The sequence below is a fragment of the Coffea arabica genome, chromosome 1c, assembly GCF_036785885.1.
Source record: "Coffea arabica cultivar ET-39 chromosome 1c, Coffea Arabica ET-39 HiFi, whole genome shotgun sequence".
NCBI lineage: Eukaryota > Viridiplantae > Streptophyta > Magnoliopsida > Gentianales > Rubiaceae > Coffea > Coffea arabica.
This window is the reverse complement of record NC_092310.1, coordinates 57,365,387-57,383,081: the sequence shown is the minus strand read 5'-3', so window position 1 is coordinate 57,383,081 and position 17,695 is coordinate 57,365,387. Positions and strand designations below refer to the sequence as shown.

General features: G+C 38.9%; 4 protein-coding genes across 5 annotated transcripts; 3 read left to right on the top strand and 1 right to left on the bottom strand.

Annotated features, from left to right (window-relative positions):
- The first annotated feature begins 1,075 nt into the window (after window positions 1-1,075).
- LOC140037434 (uncharacterized) lies at window positions 1,076-4,570 on the top strand. The gene is made up of 8 exons (XM_072081550.1): window positions 1,076-1,517; window positions 2,852-2,932; window positions 3,044-3,132; window positions 3,255-3,329; window positions 3,595-3,701; window positions 3,790-3,867; window positions 3,950-4,015; window positions 4,164-4,570. The coding sequence occupies exons 1-8, from the start codon at window positions 1,395-1,397 to the stop codon at window positions 4,268-4,270; spliced, it is 726 nt and encodes a 241-aa protein (XP_071937651.1). The 5' UTR covers window positions 1,076-1,394; the 3' UTR covers window positions 4,271-4,570.
- A 1,347-nt stretch (window positions 4,571-5,917) lies between these two features.
- Window positions 5,918-8,913, top strand: LOC113714105 (protein SULFUR DEFICIENCY-INDUCED 1). The gene is made up of 5 exons (XM_027237907.2): window positions 5,918-6,061; window positions 6,178-6,471; window positions 7,412-7,624; window positions 7,881-8,036; window positions 8,179-8,913. The coding sequence occupies exons 2-5, from the start codon at window positions 6,334-6,336 to the stop codon at window positions 8,581-8,583; spliced, it is 912 nt and encodes a 303-aa protein (XP_027093708.2). The 5' UTR covers window positions 5,918-6,061; window positions 6,178-6,333; the 3' UTR covers window positions 8,584-8,913.
- Window positions 8,914-9,849: 936 nt separating this feature from the next.
- Window positions 9,850-12,738, top strand: LOC113714096 (pantoate--beta-alanine ligase). Of its 2 annotated transcripts, none has more exons than XM_027237895.2 (4): window positions 9,850-10,795; window positions 11,014-11,127; window positions 11,387-11,536; window positions 12,364-12,738. In XM_027237895.2, exons 1-4 carry the CDS (start codon window positions 10,190-10,192, stop codon window positions 12,478-12,480), a joined length of 987 nt encoding a protein of 328 aa, XP_027093696.1. In that variant the 5' UTR covers window positions 9,850-10,189; the 3' UTR covers window positions 12,481-12,738. The 2 variants fall into 2 exon arrangements, with proteins under 2 accessions (XP_027093696.1, XP_027093701.1); XM_027237900.2 differs by having other exon boundaries at window positions 9,852-10,795; window positions 11,387-11,518.
- Window positions 12,739-13,415: 677 nt separating this feature from the next.
- On the bottom strand, window positions 13,416-16,769 carry LOC113714089 (vesicle-associated membrane protein 725). The gene is made up of 5 exons (XM_027237889.2): window positions 16,367-16,769; window positions 14,412-14,553; window positions 14,176-14,296; window positions 14,005-14,067; window positions 13,416-13,810 (listed from the first exon to the last, which is right to left on the bottom strand). The coding sequence occupies exons 1-5, from the start codon at window positions 16,554-16,556 to the stop codon at window positions 13,664-13,666; spliced, it is 663 nt and encodes a 220-aa protein (XP_027093690.1). The 5' UTR covers window positions 16,557-16,769; the 3' UTR covers window positions 13,416-13,663.
- Between the last annotated feature and the right edge of the window lie 926 nt (window positions 16,770-17,695).

Below are 17,695 nucleotides of genomic sequence, written 5' to 3'. Positions count from 1 at the left end.
TTGGCTCGAGTTCGGGCTACTCGTTACATTCAACGAATCGAGTTCGAGCTCCAAAAATAAATACTCGAGTGATCGACGAGTTTAATCGAGTTTTCATATTATATATGTATATTATATATTTTGAGGAAAAAACTATAGGTGTATTTCAAAATTCGAACTCGAGTAGATCGGGCTTGATATTTACTCGAGCTTAAACGAGTCGAGTTCGAGTTTAATTTTATTTTATCGAGTCGAGCTCAAGAAGTACTAATTCTGATCGAGTTCGAACTCGAATATGGTGCTACTCGAGCTCGACTCGGCTCGATAGTACCTCTGCTGGGAACCATAATTAAATGAGTCACGGTGGAGGTTAAAATTTGCGACCCAGCATGCACCTAATCCACCAACTCAGGTGTTTTGGGACCTCAAGAAACCGAGGCGAGCAAAGGCTCCCTCCCCGATCAGTCTTCAGTAGTAACTAGTAACAAGGACGGGACCGCGTAGTTTTAGTTCTTTCTCATTTAAGTGCCTAACCAAATCCTCTGCGACCACCACTGCTTGTTTAGTAGCAGTAGTACTACTATTTCAGTAGTTGTATTATCAAACAGTAGTGTGAGTGATCATTGATTGTGAGATTTGTTCATGTCAAGTGAGATGGACGTGAGGTTTATTAGCGCTGGCATTATTATTGTCTTGTCTACCTCGACACACATTCACACATTTCCATAACAACAATGGTTTAGTTTAGTGGTACAGACGGATCTCCCCCTAAAATATGCTAAAATCGGACTAGGAGTAGGAGTGAAGCAGACGTTACATCCAAAGGGAAAAAAAAAAAAAACTAATTGCATATTGAATTGAGCTGACACGGACACCACCTTGAAACAAGTTTGCAAGTGGGGAGCGGTAGTCTAAAATGGGCTAGATATTGGGCCCAAGAACCCAAAGAAAGGCCCTATTACAGCACGTCCAAAGCAAAGCCCTATTATATGTTAGACCTTGGGCTTCATAATTTTCAGCCAACGATTGCAGTAGTGCTCACGGAAAACAGCCCGAATAGAACCCAGTTGATAAAAGAGGACCCCTAAGGCTTCTGGGGCCGCAGGTGGCTGATAAAATACTGGTGCCTCTGTGTCTCTCTCGCTCTGCGGCGGAGGAGGGTTTTAGTTAGTAGTTTTCGTTTTGGCTGCTTGATGCGACTGCTGCTACTACCTAGCAGTTACTACTCACTACTGCAGCCTTTTTCTTTTTTCTTCCCTCCTTTCTTTCTCTCTCTCTCTTTAGCTGTATTTTCTTCCTTGCGTGAGCATATATATATATACACACACATACGCATCTGTTGATATTGATATAGAAAAGGGTTTTTAGGGTTTTTCTCTCTCCTCTCTCTCTCGCTACCCTCTCTCAATAGCGCCATGGATAGGTACCAAAAGGTTGAGAAACCAAAGCCCGAGTCTCCCATTAGCGAGAATGAGATCCGTATCACTTCTCAGGGCTTGGTCCGCAGCTACATCAGCTACGCCACTAATCTTCTTCAGGTTTCTTTCTTCTTCTTCTTCTTTTATTTTTTTCCCCTTTTTTCCCTCATGAATTTATTAGCGAAATTGCTTCCCTCCTCCCCCTCTTATGTATTGTGCTCTGGCATTTTTATTATTGTCTCCATCCCCCTGTTTTTCTTCTTGTACTAATTTTGTTCAGAATGTGGGTTTTCTTATAATTTTTTTGTCGTCTGTTTAGTGTTTTGTTTACCTTGCCTGTGAAAATAGCCTGTTTACTTTGTTAACGATGGTCTGTTTTTGTTGAAAGACTTGTGGCATTGTGTTAACCGTACCCAGTACCCTCTGCATTTTTTGAATATGACGCCCTTTCGTATTTTATTACCCGTGTACAGTGCCTAACTTTTGGTGCCATGGTCGTGATTAACTACTTGGTTAGACGGTAGACAACATCGTCCACTTCTATTATTCCTATTATATTAGCCGCATGGTAGTTGCGAATATTTAGCTGTTTTGCACTCGATGTTTTGTATCATATGTCTGATCTATTCTCATATTCTATTGACGCCACCATATTTGCATAAGTGGGTTACTGTTGATTAGATATATAATCTCACAGCCAAATATGGTTTTTGGTTTTATTTCTCTTAGTATGGAGCTAGGTGTGTGATATGGTGTCTTTAGAGGGACTTGCAGTTTGTGGGGGACGTGATTCATAATTTGGTGACGTCATTGATTGACCCGAGCGGTCAAGCCTATTTTGAATTGGATGCCTTCTAAGCTTGTGGTGTCTTTTGCTTGGTTGTGCTTGGAGGTGGTACATGAGTGTGTTGTTGCTCTCTTGTGCTAGAGGTGAAAATAGCAATTAGATTACTTTATTTTGTTACATAATTAACTTGTATGCAGTTCTTGGAAAATTCTGCTTTTATGATAGTGACCAAAATTAACTTGCTTTTGGCCAACCTCTTATTTTACTCCCAAACAATAATGCTTTTGTACACCCTAGTGTAGAATGGTTTCAGGAGCAAATTAAAGAGATCGGCTTTTGAAGCACGTTACATAACAGCATTCTAGCAGTTCCCATGGTGGTTTATCTTGATAGACCACTCTGTACTAAAAAAAAGTTTATTGATAAATGACAATTACATCAGGAAAGTTTAGTGACAATTACAGGGCTTCTCATGATGCATAAGCTGATATAGGGGATGGATTTCTGGGATCCTGAAGCAATCAGGATAATTTTCTGTCATTTATACTCTCCTTGGGAACTTCATTTAGACAGTATTGCTAATTATTTTTGCTTTACTGCTTAAATTTCATTCACTTCCCTGCAACGACCTGCTGTCACACTATTTAATTTGTGATCTACTTTCTAGGAGAAGCGTGGAAAAGAGATTGTCTTGAAAGCAATGGGACAGGCAATAAGCAAGACTGTGGCTATTTCTGAGATTATCAAGGTTCTCAGTTTTTGTAAAATTGACCTCTTGCCTTTCCTTTACATTGCTACTGCATTCTTGTTGCTTGTGGGAGGTTTTAAATGAACTTGCACATTTTTTGTTATGGTGTAGAGAAGACTTCCTCGATTGCACCAAGACACTGCGATCAGTTCTGTCAGCATTACCGATGTGTGGGAACCCATTGAAGAGGGTCTTTTGCCGTGAGTTTTTTGTTCCTTCTACTGTATGCGTCTCTTTCAGTCTCCATTGAGCTTCTCAGAGCTCTTGGATTCAGTTTACCTATTTTGGTGAATTACATATCCGTTTGTAATGTCTGATACAGTGTGGAGCAGACTCGGCATGTCTCCATGATTTCAATCACATTGTCATATAAGGAGCTGAACAAAAATTCCCCTGGGTAATATTTTGCTTGCCCAATCTGAATGTTTATAAACTTCATACTCTTTGTCAACTTTTTGCCCTTTTCAAATTGTTGGGTTGCATTTTTATGGTAGATTTCTACTTGCTCCATGGTTATTAATTTGCTTAACTGCATTATTACTTTTCCCATTTTGTGAGGCTGGCTATATGTGGTTATTTAATTACGACTAACGTCTACTTTTCTTTCTATTTTTGCTTGACTTGATATATTAAATACTTTTGAGTTGAATATATGTTGACAGTTACCAAGCTCCTCCATCTGAGCAAACTAGGTCTCAGTATAACTATCAGCAACAGCAGCAGCAGCCACCCAGACAATCACGTGCAATTTACAATGCTGGTAATGAAGGTAATGTTGAGGAATGTAATGAGAGTTGGGATAGACGTGAAGTTTGGGATTTCTGTTCACCAATGATTTGATGACCTTTTATTTCCAGATTCATATGGGCGAGGGCGGGGCCGTGGTAGAGGGAGAGGACGAGGTTGGGGCAGAGGTGGATATGCAAATTATCAAGGTATGGATAAAGAGTCTTGTAGGCCTAATGTGTATGATTAACACATAGAACATTAGATCTCATCCACATTCTTTCCTGGCAGAGAATGGTGGCTATTCAAACTGGGGTGGCCGTGGCGGGGGCCGTGGAGGTGGATATGGCTATCGTGGTGAGTAAAATTTCTTTCCAAAGTGCTCTTACAGCTGTGCAAACACGGCTAGATTCGGAGCTTGGGCTGTATAACATTATGAAGTGCTTGTGTTGAAAAAAATGCGATTATGTTTGTGGATTTTTGACGTCCTTGCCTTTTCCGGTAGGTGCTGGATATGGTAGAGGGAGAGGTGGAGGTGGAGGTGGCAGAGGCTATGGTCGTGGGCGTGGTCGCATGGGTCCCCGTCCAAGGGGTGGAGGGAACCAAGCATAATTGCGGATTGGTAGTTTTGTTTGCTTTAAGCTTAATGCTTGCCTTGGATTAGGTGGTTGTTTTCAGAGTTCGTGTTTACGATAGCTTGATAATTGTGGGTTACTTAATCATCCAGGGGTTCTAAGTGGTGATTTTATTGTTTTCTATGATGAAGCAAGCAAGGGCAAGCTTGTCTGAAATATTACCTTTTCAAAGCCAAGAGCGAATAGCCCAAGTATTTCAGATTGCTTTGTTCATTTGACTCCCTTAGGACCACAAATATGTTTTTGTATCTAGTTCAATATTTCATCTTTTGCCCCATATTCATCTTTTATGTTCAACACTTGTGCCCGGTATTTTCTTGTGTAAGCCTAACATGGACTAGTGCTGGGAAGTTAAAATCAGATGTAGCTGTGTAGGTAAAATGCCGTTGCAACGAATGTCGATCTGGTCAAGAGGAGGTCGGGTCAAAGGGGGGTGGACCTTTTATGCGCAACGTTCGATTTAACAGGTGTGATCATGGCGGGGGTCTATTGTTGGGCCTCCTCGTTCTCTGCTACGTGTTTTTGAATGTACTAAAGTAAAAAAGATGGGCTTGGCCCATGAATAATTTGTATCAGCAATGTTTTTCTTGTCTGGAGCCTAGGCCCTCCTCCATTACGGGGATTGTATGGTGGACCGGCCAAGATCGCGGCGACGTGACCTGACCTGATCTTGGTCTGTCTTTTTTGTTTTTTGTCAATTGTCATCCTTATTTTTACTTCTATTTTAATTACGGAGAGGATCAACTGAGGATAGAATCATTATCGTAGTGCACCTGTCTAGATTTGAAGCAGAGTCACCAGAGTTTTTCGAGAATTCTTTGATTTTAGAATGGACGGCTGAGATTGAGTCGGGTTGCGTTTGATTTGGTGAATCTCAGACCGTCAACCGCCGGAGATCCTGCATCCTCAGTAAAAGAATAAATAAATCAATAAGAATCAAGACCCTGCAGCTAGAGGGGATAAAATCTGGCTTCAAGGAAACAAGGTAAAAGTGTGGGAACTGCATTCCTCCGCGAATAGAGTAATGCTTTACCCACTCATACTCCCAAAAAAAAAAAAAAAATTGAGTTGGTTAATTATCCATTATTGTTTTGCTTTGGGAAAGTATTTGTTGACTCCCGTCATTTCGTTCATAGTAATTGATTCCATGAAGACGTCCAGATGCATAAATTGTTAAAAGCCTATTATTACCGTGGACAAAGCAAACAAAACAGAGGCTAGCTGCAGGAAATGAGATGGCAAAAAAAAAAAGGCATTTTCATTTTGGAGGTAAAAATGACTAAAGAAATCGAACGCATGCAAAATTGATACGGTAGCACTAATCAATAATGAGCAAGCCTTACTTCAGGTTCCAAATTCTTTAGTCTGTATTTCGGCTTCTTAAGGGTCCAGGTTCACCCGTACAAATTATTGGAAAGAAATACTACTACTACTCGTAAAGAGCTTTTGAAATTGCTCGTAAATATTTTGGACGATAATCATTAATCAAATCTAGAATCTGAAAGAAATAGAAGCAGTAACTGAATGTGGTGTGAAAAAAAATCTACTCGAGCTGATCAACAAGCGAGTGTTAAAAATGAATGAGGAGAGTTAAATAATAATAAAAGGTTTGTTGTGCACCAATGATGGGGAATTGGAGATTAGTACGAGACACCAATCAACATCTCTCCGACAAGATACATCGTTGAGAACTTGGACGCTTTGGTGTCTAGGTTCACGGGGCCTTCCCTTCGCATGTATAATCAATTAATTGCATCTGTATACACAAGTACGTCTCTCTTTCTCTCTGTCTCTCTGTGTGTGTGTCTGTGTGTATATATATATATGTGTGTGTTTGGACTGTGTATTCTGCCATCCATTGCATCCTCTTCTTTCATTCTAAAGGGTAATGGCGATCCAGCTCTAATACGGCTGCAAGTAGCAAGCTAGGCTGGTAGAGTTAGTTTGTATCCTTTTTCTCCTGCTGAAGTAATCCAGCTAGCGGAGACTGCAGAGACTGTCCCTTCTTGGAAGAAAGGGGAAAGAAGACAGAAGAAAGAAATGGCTGAAGAAAGTTCGAACAAGAAAATGAGCTCTCCAACCAAAGAGATGAATAACGGTGACAAGGACTCGCTCTTTCACGTCATCCACAAGGTTCCTTTTGGTGATGGTCCTTATGTTCGTGCCAAGCATGCTCAGGTTTATTTCTTCTTGCTATACGATTTTTAAGTTATCACTTATACTTTTCCATAGATTATTCGAAAGAAAAATGGAGAATATTTCATATTATGAACTCAATGTTAAGTCGGGTTTTTTTTTTTTTTTTATATGTTTTAACATTATTGTATTACCTGGATGATCCAAGGTAATCTAAGTTGTGAAGGTTTTCCGCTAGAAGATACTGATTTAGTCGTTGAGCATGGTTCAATCAAAGATGCTTCTAAGATAATGGATCGCTGAGAACTCGATCGTAATGTATTTGAAATGAATTAAAACGGTCGAATTGTCCCGGACGATTCATTTAAAGTCAAATCAAATTTTTATTATTTTTATTTATCATATATTTTTTTATAAATTTTAAAATATTAAATGTTTCAAAAATTTGGATCTCACGGCGATCAATATGTCGAGGCTAATGTAGAACGGTCCGGACCATGATCGTGTCCGCGACTTTAAACCATGTCGGTAAGTCATCCATATGAAATACAGTATCAAGAAAAAATTTGAAACCTCCGATGGTTAACCCAAACTATCAAATCATGGCGCTCGAAATTATATTTCACCCTTAATAGATCTCGATTAATTTTAAATCGAGATGGCAATAAACAAGATGAAATGATAGCTTAACTAATATAGAATTCTCTTTAATGTCTCTTTTCATAAACGAATTCATGCGCTTTAGTATAGTATTTGGTTGGAGCGGTTACCTGCCTGGCTTTTTACATCAGCAGCATGGATAGCAGGATATATAGGGGGCACCTCTCCATCATTAATTTGGGTCGAAAACAGGAAACTTCGCACCTTGTCTTTTTTCCACCAGTATTTTTTCATGATATACTTGCTATATGGTGACTAATACAGCACAAGAAGTTTGCTAAATTTATTTTCTCCGTTCACACTTAATTTGTTGTTTCCTCAGCTAGTTCAGAAGGATCCGGAATCTGCGATTGTTTTGTTCTGGAAGGCTATCAATGCAGGAGATCGAGTAGACAGCGCCCTTAAGGACATGGCAGTGGTGATGAAGCAGCTGGATAGAACTGAAGAAGCCATCGAAGCTATCAAGTCTCTTAGGGGACTTTGTTCTAAACAAGCTCAGGGATCACTGGACAACGTCCTCATTGACCTCTACAAGGTAAATAGTTGTCTAGCACATCCCCTTGTTTCTTTAATGGTGGCAGTACAAATTCATTATGGCTCCTTAATTACCATCAGGCCTCCTAGCTCACATTAATCTTTCGTACATTGACTAGCTTCTTCATGCGAGCAAGAACTATCCAACTTTATGTTACTTATGTCACATATTAATACGTAAACAATTAATCCCTCATTTACCAGTACAGTTAATGAAACCTTTCAAATAATTTGGTACGCGTTTGAACCTCACGTAGAAATGTGGAAGAGTAGACGAACAAATATCGGTGCTGAAGCAGAAGCTTCGGATGATTTATCTCGGACAGGCTTTCAATGGAAAGCCCACAAAGACTGCACGCTCTCACGGGAAGAAATTTCAAGTTTCCGTCAAGCAAGAAACTTCAAGAATACTGGTACGTACATACTATATATATATATATATATATATAGAATAGATCCAAAAATAAAATGTCTCACCACGTCCAAGTCATTGAGCCCTTAATTATATAGGACTGCTGCTAGTTCTAATATCTGTGGTAATGGTGACGACGACAGGGAAATTTAGCTTGGGCGTACATGCAGAAATCGAATTATATATCTGCAGAGGTAGTCTACCGGAAAGCACAAATGATCGAGCCTGATGCCAACAAGGCTTGCAACTTGTGTCACTGCCTAATTCAACAGGCACGATACGACGAGGCACGTTTGATTCTTGATGATGTTTTGCAAGGAAAACTTGCGGGTTCCCATGACCCCAGGACCGGAGCTCGTGCTCAGGAATTGTTTTTGGAGCTCCAAACAAGGCAGCCTCCACCGCAATTTCCAGGCCTGGATTCAGAAGATGATCGTGACTTTGTTGATGAGCTCGAGCGGCTGCTGGATGTGTGGGCTCCTCCTAGATCCAGGAGGCTTCCAATCTTTGAAGAGATTACACCTTTTAGAGATCAAATGGCTTGCTGATTGAAAACCAGCCTTTTGTTCTCGATATGTTTTCCTGTGGTTTGCTTCAGTAGTTTTTTCTTTTCCGTTTTTCGTTTCTCTTATTAGAGATAATGAATTTGTTAGTACTTGTTAGGGTGTGTGGATAGCAGATGGGATGAGAAGAAATCATGGTTTCGAAGAGAAGAAAGATGCTAGATAATGGGTCTCCCATGATCCCACTCCGAGCCCTCATTTGTGAAGGAGTATATATGTACATGGATTTAATTTACTTGAATGAATTTGGAGAATGAACCATTTTCCTCAAAAAATTTTACATCACGTGCTATTATATTTGTATCATTGTATGAATCCTTTTGTCTTTCACTAGGAAAATCATACGAGATAATTAAGTTGGCGAATGGCTCCTTAATTACACTTATTGGAACAATATTAGTATATCCTCTTGGGGAATCCCTACATGATTCAGTAGTTATATACCAGTCCAATAACAAGGTATCTCAACATCACCATTGATACTTTGCAGAATTTGTTATCTCTAGTCACATCACAAGAAAAGATTTACTACCCACAATCTTAAAAATAAAAATTTTAGTTTGGAGGTTCACATTGGAATGTTTCTCTTTGAAAACGAACTTGTACCTATTGACCTTGGAATTTGGCAGGATCTGAATATTCTTCATTCTTAAAAAAATAATAATAATAATAATCTTGTTCAGCAGAATCTTTCTCTATTTTTCATAATTCACGTCTAGATGCAACAGTATGTCTCTTTATTTATTAGAAAGATAAAGGGATATTTATTTAAATGTGCACGGTAGAGAATAAAAAAATTCCATTAGAGAGGAATAAGTTTTTTGACCTTTTGCTCTCAATGTCCATGGATCGGTGTTGTTTTTTTTTTTTTTTTGCATGTAGATTTTGCTCTTGTTGGACATATTTACGGCTTGGTTTGTGAATTATTAGAGATATTTTTACTGTAGCACTTTTTGTGATATGATGTATGTCAGATAAAAAAATAATTGAAAAGATAAAAAGGTGTGTTGAAAATTGTAATGATGATATCGACAAATACAAATAAACCACGATCCAAACAAACCTACTATCACATAATCTAGTTTAGCATTCATGTAGATTTGGGCCTTGTTGGACATATTTAAACTATCACGTAACGTACTTAGCAACGAGTTCAAAGATACGGATTATTATTGACAATTTTCTTTTCAGCCAAGATCCATGGCGGCGAATCTGTGGTCTGCGAACCAATTTAGTTGGTACTTTTGCATTACTAATTAGATACCGGTTCCCACAAAACATATCGCCAGACGAGAGACGACCATTATATCTATCTATATAAACTAGTATAGTAACAGAAAGGAACACCGCCGCCGCCTCCTTCATATTTTGTCATTTCTCTCGCTGCTGTTGCCCTTGACGGGCCTGCATCCAGATTCCACACCACAAGCTCATCCATTTTCCTTCCTCTGCAGTAGTAGTAGTAGTAGTCATATTTCCTCCTGCCTTCATCATCTGTTACAAATTTCACACACAAGTTCGAAAAACTACAGAAAATTTTGATCTTGACAGAGCAAAAAGTACAAGGATTCCTTTTTAAGTTCAGATTTCCATGCAAATGGCCACTAAAAATCCCTTAATCATCTCGGACAAGGATAAGATGAGACAGTGGTCAAGAAGCATGAGAGCCCAAGGCAAGACAATTGGGTTAGTCCCCACCATGGGTTACCTTCATGAAGGTCATTTATCCCTCATTAGAGATGCTCACAAGCACTCCCAGTCAGTTGTCGTTTCAATATATGTGAACCCAGGTCAATTCTCCCCAACTGAAGACCTTTCAACATACCCTTCTGATTTTCTTGGTGATATTGACAAGCTCAAGTCCATTCCTGGTGGGGTCGATGTTGTTTTCCACCCGCACAATTTATATGATTATGGGGATAATAGCAATGATAGGAGTTGTTGGAATGATAGCGGAGATCAACACGGGGGAGAAAGGGAAGGGAGAGAGGTTGTGTCTTGCGTGGAGGATGGGGGAATGGGGCATGAAACCTGGGTTAGAGTCGAAAAATTGGAAAAGCCACTGTGTGGGAAGAGCAGGCCTGTTTGCTTTAGAGGGGTTGCTACAATTGTTACCAAGTTGTTTAATATTGTTGAGCCTGATGTTGCTTTTTTTGGGAAGAAAGATTATCAGCAGTGGCGGATTATACAAAGAATGGTTAGCCTTTCTGGAGTATTGCAAATTTCTTTTTCTTCATTCTGATATTAGTACGGAGATAGTATTGCAGGATCTGTCATTTATGTCTACTTTTTCTACTCCAACTTTTGCCTGACATTAAAAATGAAAGCTTTACCTACCAGAGAATTGGAAAAAAAAAAAAAAACATTTTTACTTTTTTTTTTTTTTTTTTTTTTTTGTTGGGGGAACTCGATCAGGTTCGAGATCTCGATTTTGGGATAAAAGTGATTGGCTCTGACTTAGTGCGAGAACCTGATGGCCTTGCAATGAGCTCCCGTAATGTGCGCCTTTCACCTGCTGAAAGGGACAAGGTACTTTTCAAGTGCATACATTTGCCTCTAGAGCTTATAGTGATGTGGTTTTGTTAATATTAATTATATTGATACATGTCTGCCTGTGTTCGCGGTTGTTTCAGTTGCCTGTGTTCTTGAACCTGCTCTTTTACTAGGAATGTTTCCTGACTGAAGCAGCTTATTGTGTCTTGCACTTGTTATTTGTGCTTAGTTTAATCTGTCAAAATCATGGCACGTCCCGGTGCCAATGCTCTTTGCTCTTCATGGTATTTTGCAGGCGCTGTCCATAAGTCGCTCGCTGACTGAAGCTAAAGCTGCAGCGGAAAATGGACAAGTTAATTGCAGAGAATTAATGAATTCAGTGATCCGGTCTGTACAAGGAGCCGGTGGATTAATTGATTATGCAGAGGTCAGGCAGGCATCATACGTAATTTTTCTCCTATTTGCATATTCAACTGTTAGTACTCTTAATTAATACTATCTGGTAAAGCTGAACCAAAGCATTGGGCTTTCGAGCTCGGTGGCCGTTCCTTATGTGCCATTTGTGGTCAACCTTTCATGTTGAAGTAGCATTAATCGTACATCACTACAAAATATAAATCGTTGCGATTTTTGAAGCTTGATTGATACACAGGCAGCAGATGAGGGTAGTTTAAGCATAACTATGGCATGAAAGTCATGCTACAATGTGGCTTTTCTAGGAAAAATTCTGTTCAATAGCTGTCTGTATCTACATTAAATAATTAGATAGACGTTGCAATTGCCATTACTTTACTCAGGTGTTAGCTGTCAATTTTTCAGAGCTGCCCCTTAGTGCTCAATCGAGTTTTTTCGGAGCACTCGGCGCTGCTGCTGAGCCATATAAAAAATGCTTATTATAAAGTGTGAATGTCGATGTTAGCGTGTAACCAAGACAAGAACACCTGAAACCTTTGAGTGCTCGCTCGAGTTTTTGTCGGTTGCAGTGCTGATGAGCAGTATAAAAATGCTTATTATATCAATAACCCCAATGTTTCCCCCGTATTTCAAGATAGACTACCCAACCTCTGATTGATTGTGTGATAATCACTTGATGTCTGCATTCTTTAAATCCTTCCGTAAAGGTGCTTCTCGTTTTTTTTTTTTTCTTCTCTCTTTTATAAATTCTATTCAGTAAAAAGATCCGAGGTTTCTGCCAGCTGAAAATATCACAAGTTCATATTCCGTACCTCAATTTAGAACGGTTGACATGTTCCTCCTCCATTTTGGAAACAGGTTGTAGACCAAGAGAGTCTGGAAGCAGTGGAAGAGATTAAGGGGCCAGCTGTCTTTTGCGTTGCAGCATGGTTTGGAAAGGTCAGGCTGATCGACAACATGGAAATCAGTCCATAACAACGAACTGTTCACTTCACAGAGATGTACCCAGAAGCCTGCTTGTGCAATAGGATGCCAAGTTTAGAATATATTAACTCCATCCATGGTGCCGTTATTTAAGCGGAGAGAAAAATCACCAGAAATTTATGCAATCAACTTATCAGAATTTTGGCTGTGTTGACTGCCAACGAGAAAGAGAATGAATTCTATCTGTTTCTGATCTTTGTCGATAATAATTATTACTTCAAAAAGAATGAGAATGAATTCTATTCTGAAGTGGTGTGTGGACTCGTAAAGCTAGTACACCTACAGTGCCATCTTGGGCCTCCTATTGAGAATATCTTATAGTTCTACTCACATGAACCGTATCAGCGACTGGGTCGAACCATTAACAAAAGTCCATCGACCATGCATCAGCGTACTAGCGGAAGTTTCATGTGTACCGTTTACAAGCTGGGAAAAGCTCATATTTACGGAATCCTGTATTTTAAATGGAAGAGCATTGGTAAACAATGGGACGGGACTCTGCACTAGATGCAACAACAACTAGGAGGATGAAATACCCCCCACAAAAATCTAACGAGAGTGAAAGAATAGAACAGCGAGCATCACTAAACTTCGAGGATAGGGGGCCGGGTTTTGGACTTTTTGAGTTCTAAGCGTGCCAAGAGTTTCAGAGAGGGTATTTTTCTGTTTTCGCCTTAAGATTCATTTTCGTAAATCTAAATAAATTGAGGAAGCAACCTAATTTAAGAGCATCAGTTATGCAAACCCGGGTACAAATGCTCCCCTTGACACATACAATCTTGTTAGATAAAAAATAAACAGTCAACTAGGCCTGCGGAATTAGCAATGGAACCATTATCCATTAAAAAAAAAGCAAAGTTGATAATGTATCATAATTTAACGCAAGCATTGTAATTATTTAGTTGATACCATGAGCACGCAATAAATTCAAAAATACAGGCGCATGAACCATCATCATATTTTTCCTGAAAACATTCCGGACTCTTCTAATATATTCAACGAATTCAGAAATACAGACTATACAAGCATTGTCTCAGAGTACCATCCCTATCAAATGGGTAGGCAAGGGCCACCAAAAATTTATACGTAAACATAACGCTATGTTATGATATCAAGAAAGCAGCACAAGTTCTCCGTCAATCACCAGCCTAACAAAAACCATAGCACAACCAAATCAATGACATTTGACGCCACCACACACGGACAACACAATAATAAGAATCAAAGCAATGATAATGCCCAGGACAATAAGCTTTATCTTCATATTCTGTAACCACATTTTCCTCCTCATCTTGGTTCCCTGTGTCCTGAAATCTTGTGCCTGCACATTGGACCAAGGCAAACTCATTACCCTTACGTACCAAACAGTCTGAAACTGAAAATAAGTGCCAAAGGGAGCCAGAGATAAAGTCAAAAATAAAGAACTTGACAGGAGATGATGTTTAAGAGGGAAACTTCATGAAAAAACGTGATCCAGTGTATAACCAGAAATAGCAAGCTATTACAGTCACAAACCTGAGATCGAAGATTCTCAGTTTTATCAACCAGAAGCTCAATCTTCTCTCCACGATCAAGAACCTGCAAGACCAGATTCATCATATCCAATCCATAGACCCCTTTTCCAATCTTCAGAATCTCTCAATTCACAGGCAGTGCACAAGTAGTTAAGGTGCCAACTACACTAACCTTCTCAATGTTTTCCATCATCACCCCTTTGACTTCTGAAACCTGAGCCTTTACTTTTGAAAGCTTGCTGATCTCCTCTGGATGATCCACACAGTATTGCATCTGTTCCTTCAGTTTGGGCCTATAGATACATCATCATGCGTCATTTCAACAAAGTAGTATTATCATATGCAAAAATATTATCCAAAAAAAAAAGGGAAAAGGAAAAGCTCATGAAGAAGAGTAGAATGAAGTACCCAAATTCTCTGTTAAGACTATTAGCAACAGCAGTAGCAGCTTTCCCACCGCCATATTTCTTGGTAAAATCCTCCTTTATCCGCTCCAGAAAAGCTATTGGAAGCTGTCTCCCAACAGATTCCACAGCAACAACACAATATGCTGCCAAACAGAAGTATTTGGTTTGTTAGCTAAACAACACTCAAACCAACAATGATACATATCCACAACCACATAGAAATGGACTAGAGGAGTCTGGAAATGCTCGTCTATAACAGAAAACATTCAATTCCCTTCTTTCCCTGAAAACACTAAGGCGGCTCCACGTGAGTAGAGAATATTCTCAAATAACTCATTTCAGCAACAGTCATATACGGATAAGAAATTATAGGAAGAGTGAGAATACTCTAATTTTTATCAATCATACTTCTATTGACCCAACAGATTCTCAAACAACAAGCTTGAACTATGTCTAGAACCACATTGTCGTATAAGTCATTGTACAACCAAGCATCACAAAAGCAGGAAAACCACCCTAAAAACCTAAGAATTAAATAGGAGAACACAGGCAACTAAAGAAAAGTCATTGTTATGTGTTAAATCAAAATCAAGAAAGGCATACAACTTGTTTTCCATACACGTTTTACCATTTCTAAGATACAGAACATCAAAGTAATTCCCATTTGCTTTACAAGCAGTAAGTAACAGTCACTGACAGTCTCGATTATCAAACAAAAAAGGCAAATATGCTTTATCAAGATAGATTCAATCTAGAGCAGACAGGCAGCATGAAAAGAAAAATAGTTGCACTTAATTTTAATAGTAGGGGCAGCAGGGAAGGAGGAGGGTGTAAGCAATGGATAAGGATAATGTCCAAGTACAAAGTCAATTCAAAGGAATCAAAGCTCATGACAAGTCAAGTCAAACAAATCAAAGATCAAGACGTTAGACTAATTCATGTTTACTATAAAAAAATATACATAGGTTGCTTAAAATCAAAAGTACATTATTCTAGAAAGGGTTTTTCATCATTAAACTCATAGACTATAGAAATTTCAAAATTAAGCATTCATAATTGCGAAAAAGAAGTAACTAAAAAAAGTATGTGGAATGGAAAAACACAAACTCCTTTAATAGCAATAAATCTGTACAAGTGAAACTTTAAATTTGTATACAAAGTCATGCTGCCTTGAAAATATAATGGAACCAATGCACGCGAACAAAATTCCCATTTGATCCTAGGCCCCATAATTCTCAGCACCTTAAGCCACAGAATGTCACAGAGCTAAAAAATTACCAACTTATTAATTACTGTGATATCATATAATAAAATTTCATTAACAAATAGCGATCAAACTTCAATCAGAGAATAAGAAGGTACTGATAGGAAGCAAAAAAGATCTGAACGCAACATAATAAGAGAAGATCCAAATCCTTATCGTAGGATCCATGCGAACACCAATAAGAAGTCATCTTCTAATCTGCAACTGAATATACGTCTAACCAAAAAAAAAAGGAGAAAATCTAACGGAGCCACAGCCCGCGAAGAGTAAAATCACCAGTAAATGTAAGAATTTTAGAACTCAATCTCATAACATTCATTTCAATGTCAATAATTATTTCAGAACTGCAAAACCAAGAGTCTGAAAAGTCGCAGAAGACGCTCAGTGAAAATAAAAAGTCCAATTGTTATCAACTAAGATCTGAATCAAAAGAGCGAAATCATCACATAAATAAAACGAATAAAAATAGTAAAGTAGCTGATTCACCAAAATTTAAAAGAGAGAGAGAGAGAAGAAGAAGAAAGAGAGAGAAAGAAATGAAAAGAAAAGAAGAGCAAAACCACGAGCCTTTGACTCTGTAGTAGTAGTAAGAAAGACAAAGCACCGATTAACTAGCGGATCAAGCAAATAACATCGTAACAAATCGAAGCGGCAAATGGATCGGGAAAGGACGAAGAAGGATGAAAACTTACTGAAGCCGTCTTCGACGAGGTAGTTAAAAGTGTGACCATCGCAGTTATAGGTGAACTTGTTGTTCGTGGCCGGAAGTTTCTGAAGGCACTGCGATGCTATGCTGGTGAAATTTCCAGTGAACTCAGTGTACTCGGCTAAGATCACCGTTCCTCGGGCGACGAAGCTGTAGATCAACGACTGCTGCCCCATTTTCACTCTTCTCTCTCTCTGGTAACTCCCTCACAAAAACCCTAGCAGGCCTCTTCGGAATCTAGAGAGAGAAAGTGAGTGAAGAAAGAAAGAGGGGCAAACAAATGAAAAGAGGATAAATCGCGAGAGAAAAAGAAATAGAGGAAGCGTGACGATGCGGGGAGAGGATTGGATCGAGTTTGATTTTTGTACCGTTCGACCATAAAGAAGAAATTTCGTCTTTCTTGGTTTTATATATTTTTTTTTCCTTTTAATTTCTTCTTTAAAGATTTTATAGAAATATAGGCGACTGGAGAGACTCCTTCGGTGGGTGCCGTGGGATGGTAGGTTGTTTAACAAACCCTCGTACATCATCGGGAATAACGCAAATGCCACTGTCACTGGCCCACAAGGTGTAAGTTTTAAGGTTTTAAAATTTTGGCATTAATTTCGTTATCAAAAAAAAAAAAAAAATTGGCATTAACTCAACTAAGCTGGCTGGTAATGGGAATGGCATTAATCACCCGAGATGCCAATGCCAAGTTCAAAATAATGCGAATGGCATTAATGCGAAGAATTTGAAGTAGGATGGATAGTCTCTCTTTTATATCCCGTGGGCCGAAATGGGAAGAGCCGGTTTTGCTTCAAACCGCGTCATTTGGCAACGGCCAATGCTAACGGAGATTTGACAATAATCCGTTTCTTGGACGCGTGGTCATCTAGTTCAACGTCTTAACCTAATCGAGCATCGACCAAGGCCACAGTTATGTATAGTTGTCGTGGGCGGAGCCACAGCCAACTTGGGGGTGCATGCAATGGCCCCCTTTTCTTTTTTTGAAACTACATCCTAATACCCTATAAAAATATTTAAATTTTTATCATTGCCCCACTTTTGCCCTTCTTAAATTTTGATAGTATTCTCTAACCCCACAAGTGTGCTAAATTTTTTAATTTGTCCCCACCCACCATGTTTACAATGAAACATTAAAATAAAGAAACTAGACAATGCTCTTCTCATCATCTTTCTAACAATTTTAATTTGCTAAACACTAAACCTTCCTTAGGTGTTAAACCATATGAATTACAAGAAAAATCAAACATTCATTTGATAGTTTGAAATTTACCCATTATCATCCACCTATTAGATATACTACAATATA

Coding starts and splice junctions, on each gene's coding strand:
- LOC140037434 (XM_072081550.1), top strand. CDS start 1,395: ATGGATAGGTACCAAAAGGTTGAGAAACCAAAGCCCGAGTCTCCCATT. Junction 3,133..3,254: donor ATTGAAGAGGGTCTTTTGCC/GTGAGTTTTTTG, acceptor TGTCTGATACAG/TGTGGAGCAGACTCGGCATG. Junction 3,702..3,789: donor TTACAATGCTGGTAATGAAG/GTAATGTTGAGG, acceptor TTTTATTTCCAG/ATTCATATGGGCGAGGGCGG.
- LOC113714105 (XM_027237907.2), top strand. CDS start 6,334: ATGGCTGAAGAAAGTTCGAACAAGAAAATGAGCTCTCCAACCAAAGAG. Junction 7,625..7,880: donor TCCTCATTGACCTCTACAAG/GTAAATAGTTGT, acceptor AACCTCACGTAG/AAATGTGGAAGAGTAGACGA. Junction 8,037..8,178: donor AAGAAACTTCAAGAATACTG/GTACGTACATAC, acceptor TGACGACGACAG/GGAAATTTAGCTTGGGCGTA.
- LOC113714096 (XM_027237895.2), top strand. CDS start 10,190: ATGCAAATGGCCACTAAAAATCCCTTAATCATCTCGGACAAGGATAAG. Junction 11,128..11,386: donor CACCTGCTGAAAGGGACAAG/GTACTTTTCAAG, acceptor GGTATTTTGCAG/GCGCTGTCCATAAGTCGCTC. Junction 11,537..12,363: donor AGGTCAGGCAGGCATCATAC/GTAATTTTTCTC, acceptor TTTTGGAAACAG/GTTGTAGACCAAGAGAGTCT.
- LOC113714089 (XM_027237889.2), bottom strand. CDS start 16,556: ATGGGGCAGCAGTCGTTGATCTACAGCTTCGTCGCCCGAGGAACGGTG. Junction 14,297..14,411: donor AGTCTTAACAGAGAATTTGG/GTACTTCATTCT, acceptor ATGTATCTATAG/GCCCAAACTGAAGGAACAGA. Junction 14,068..14,175: donor TGATGGAAAACATTGAGAAG/GTTAGTGTAGTT, acceptor CTGGTCTTGCAG/GTTCTTGATCGTGGAGAGAA.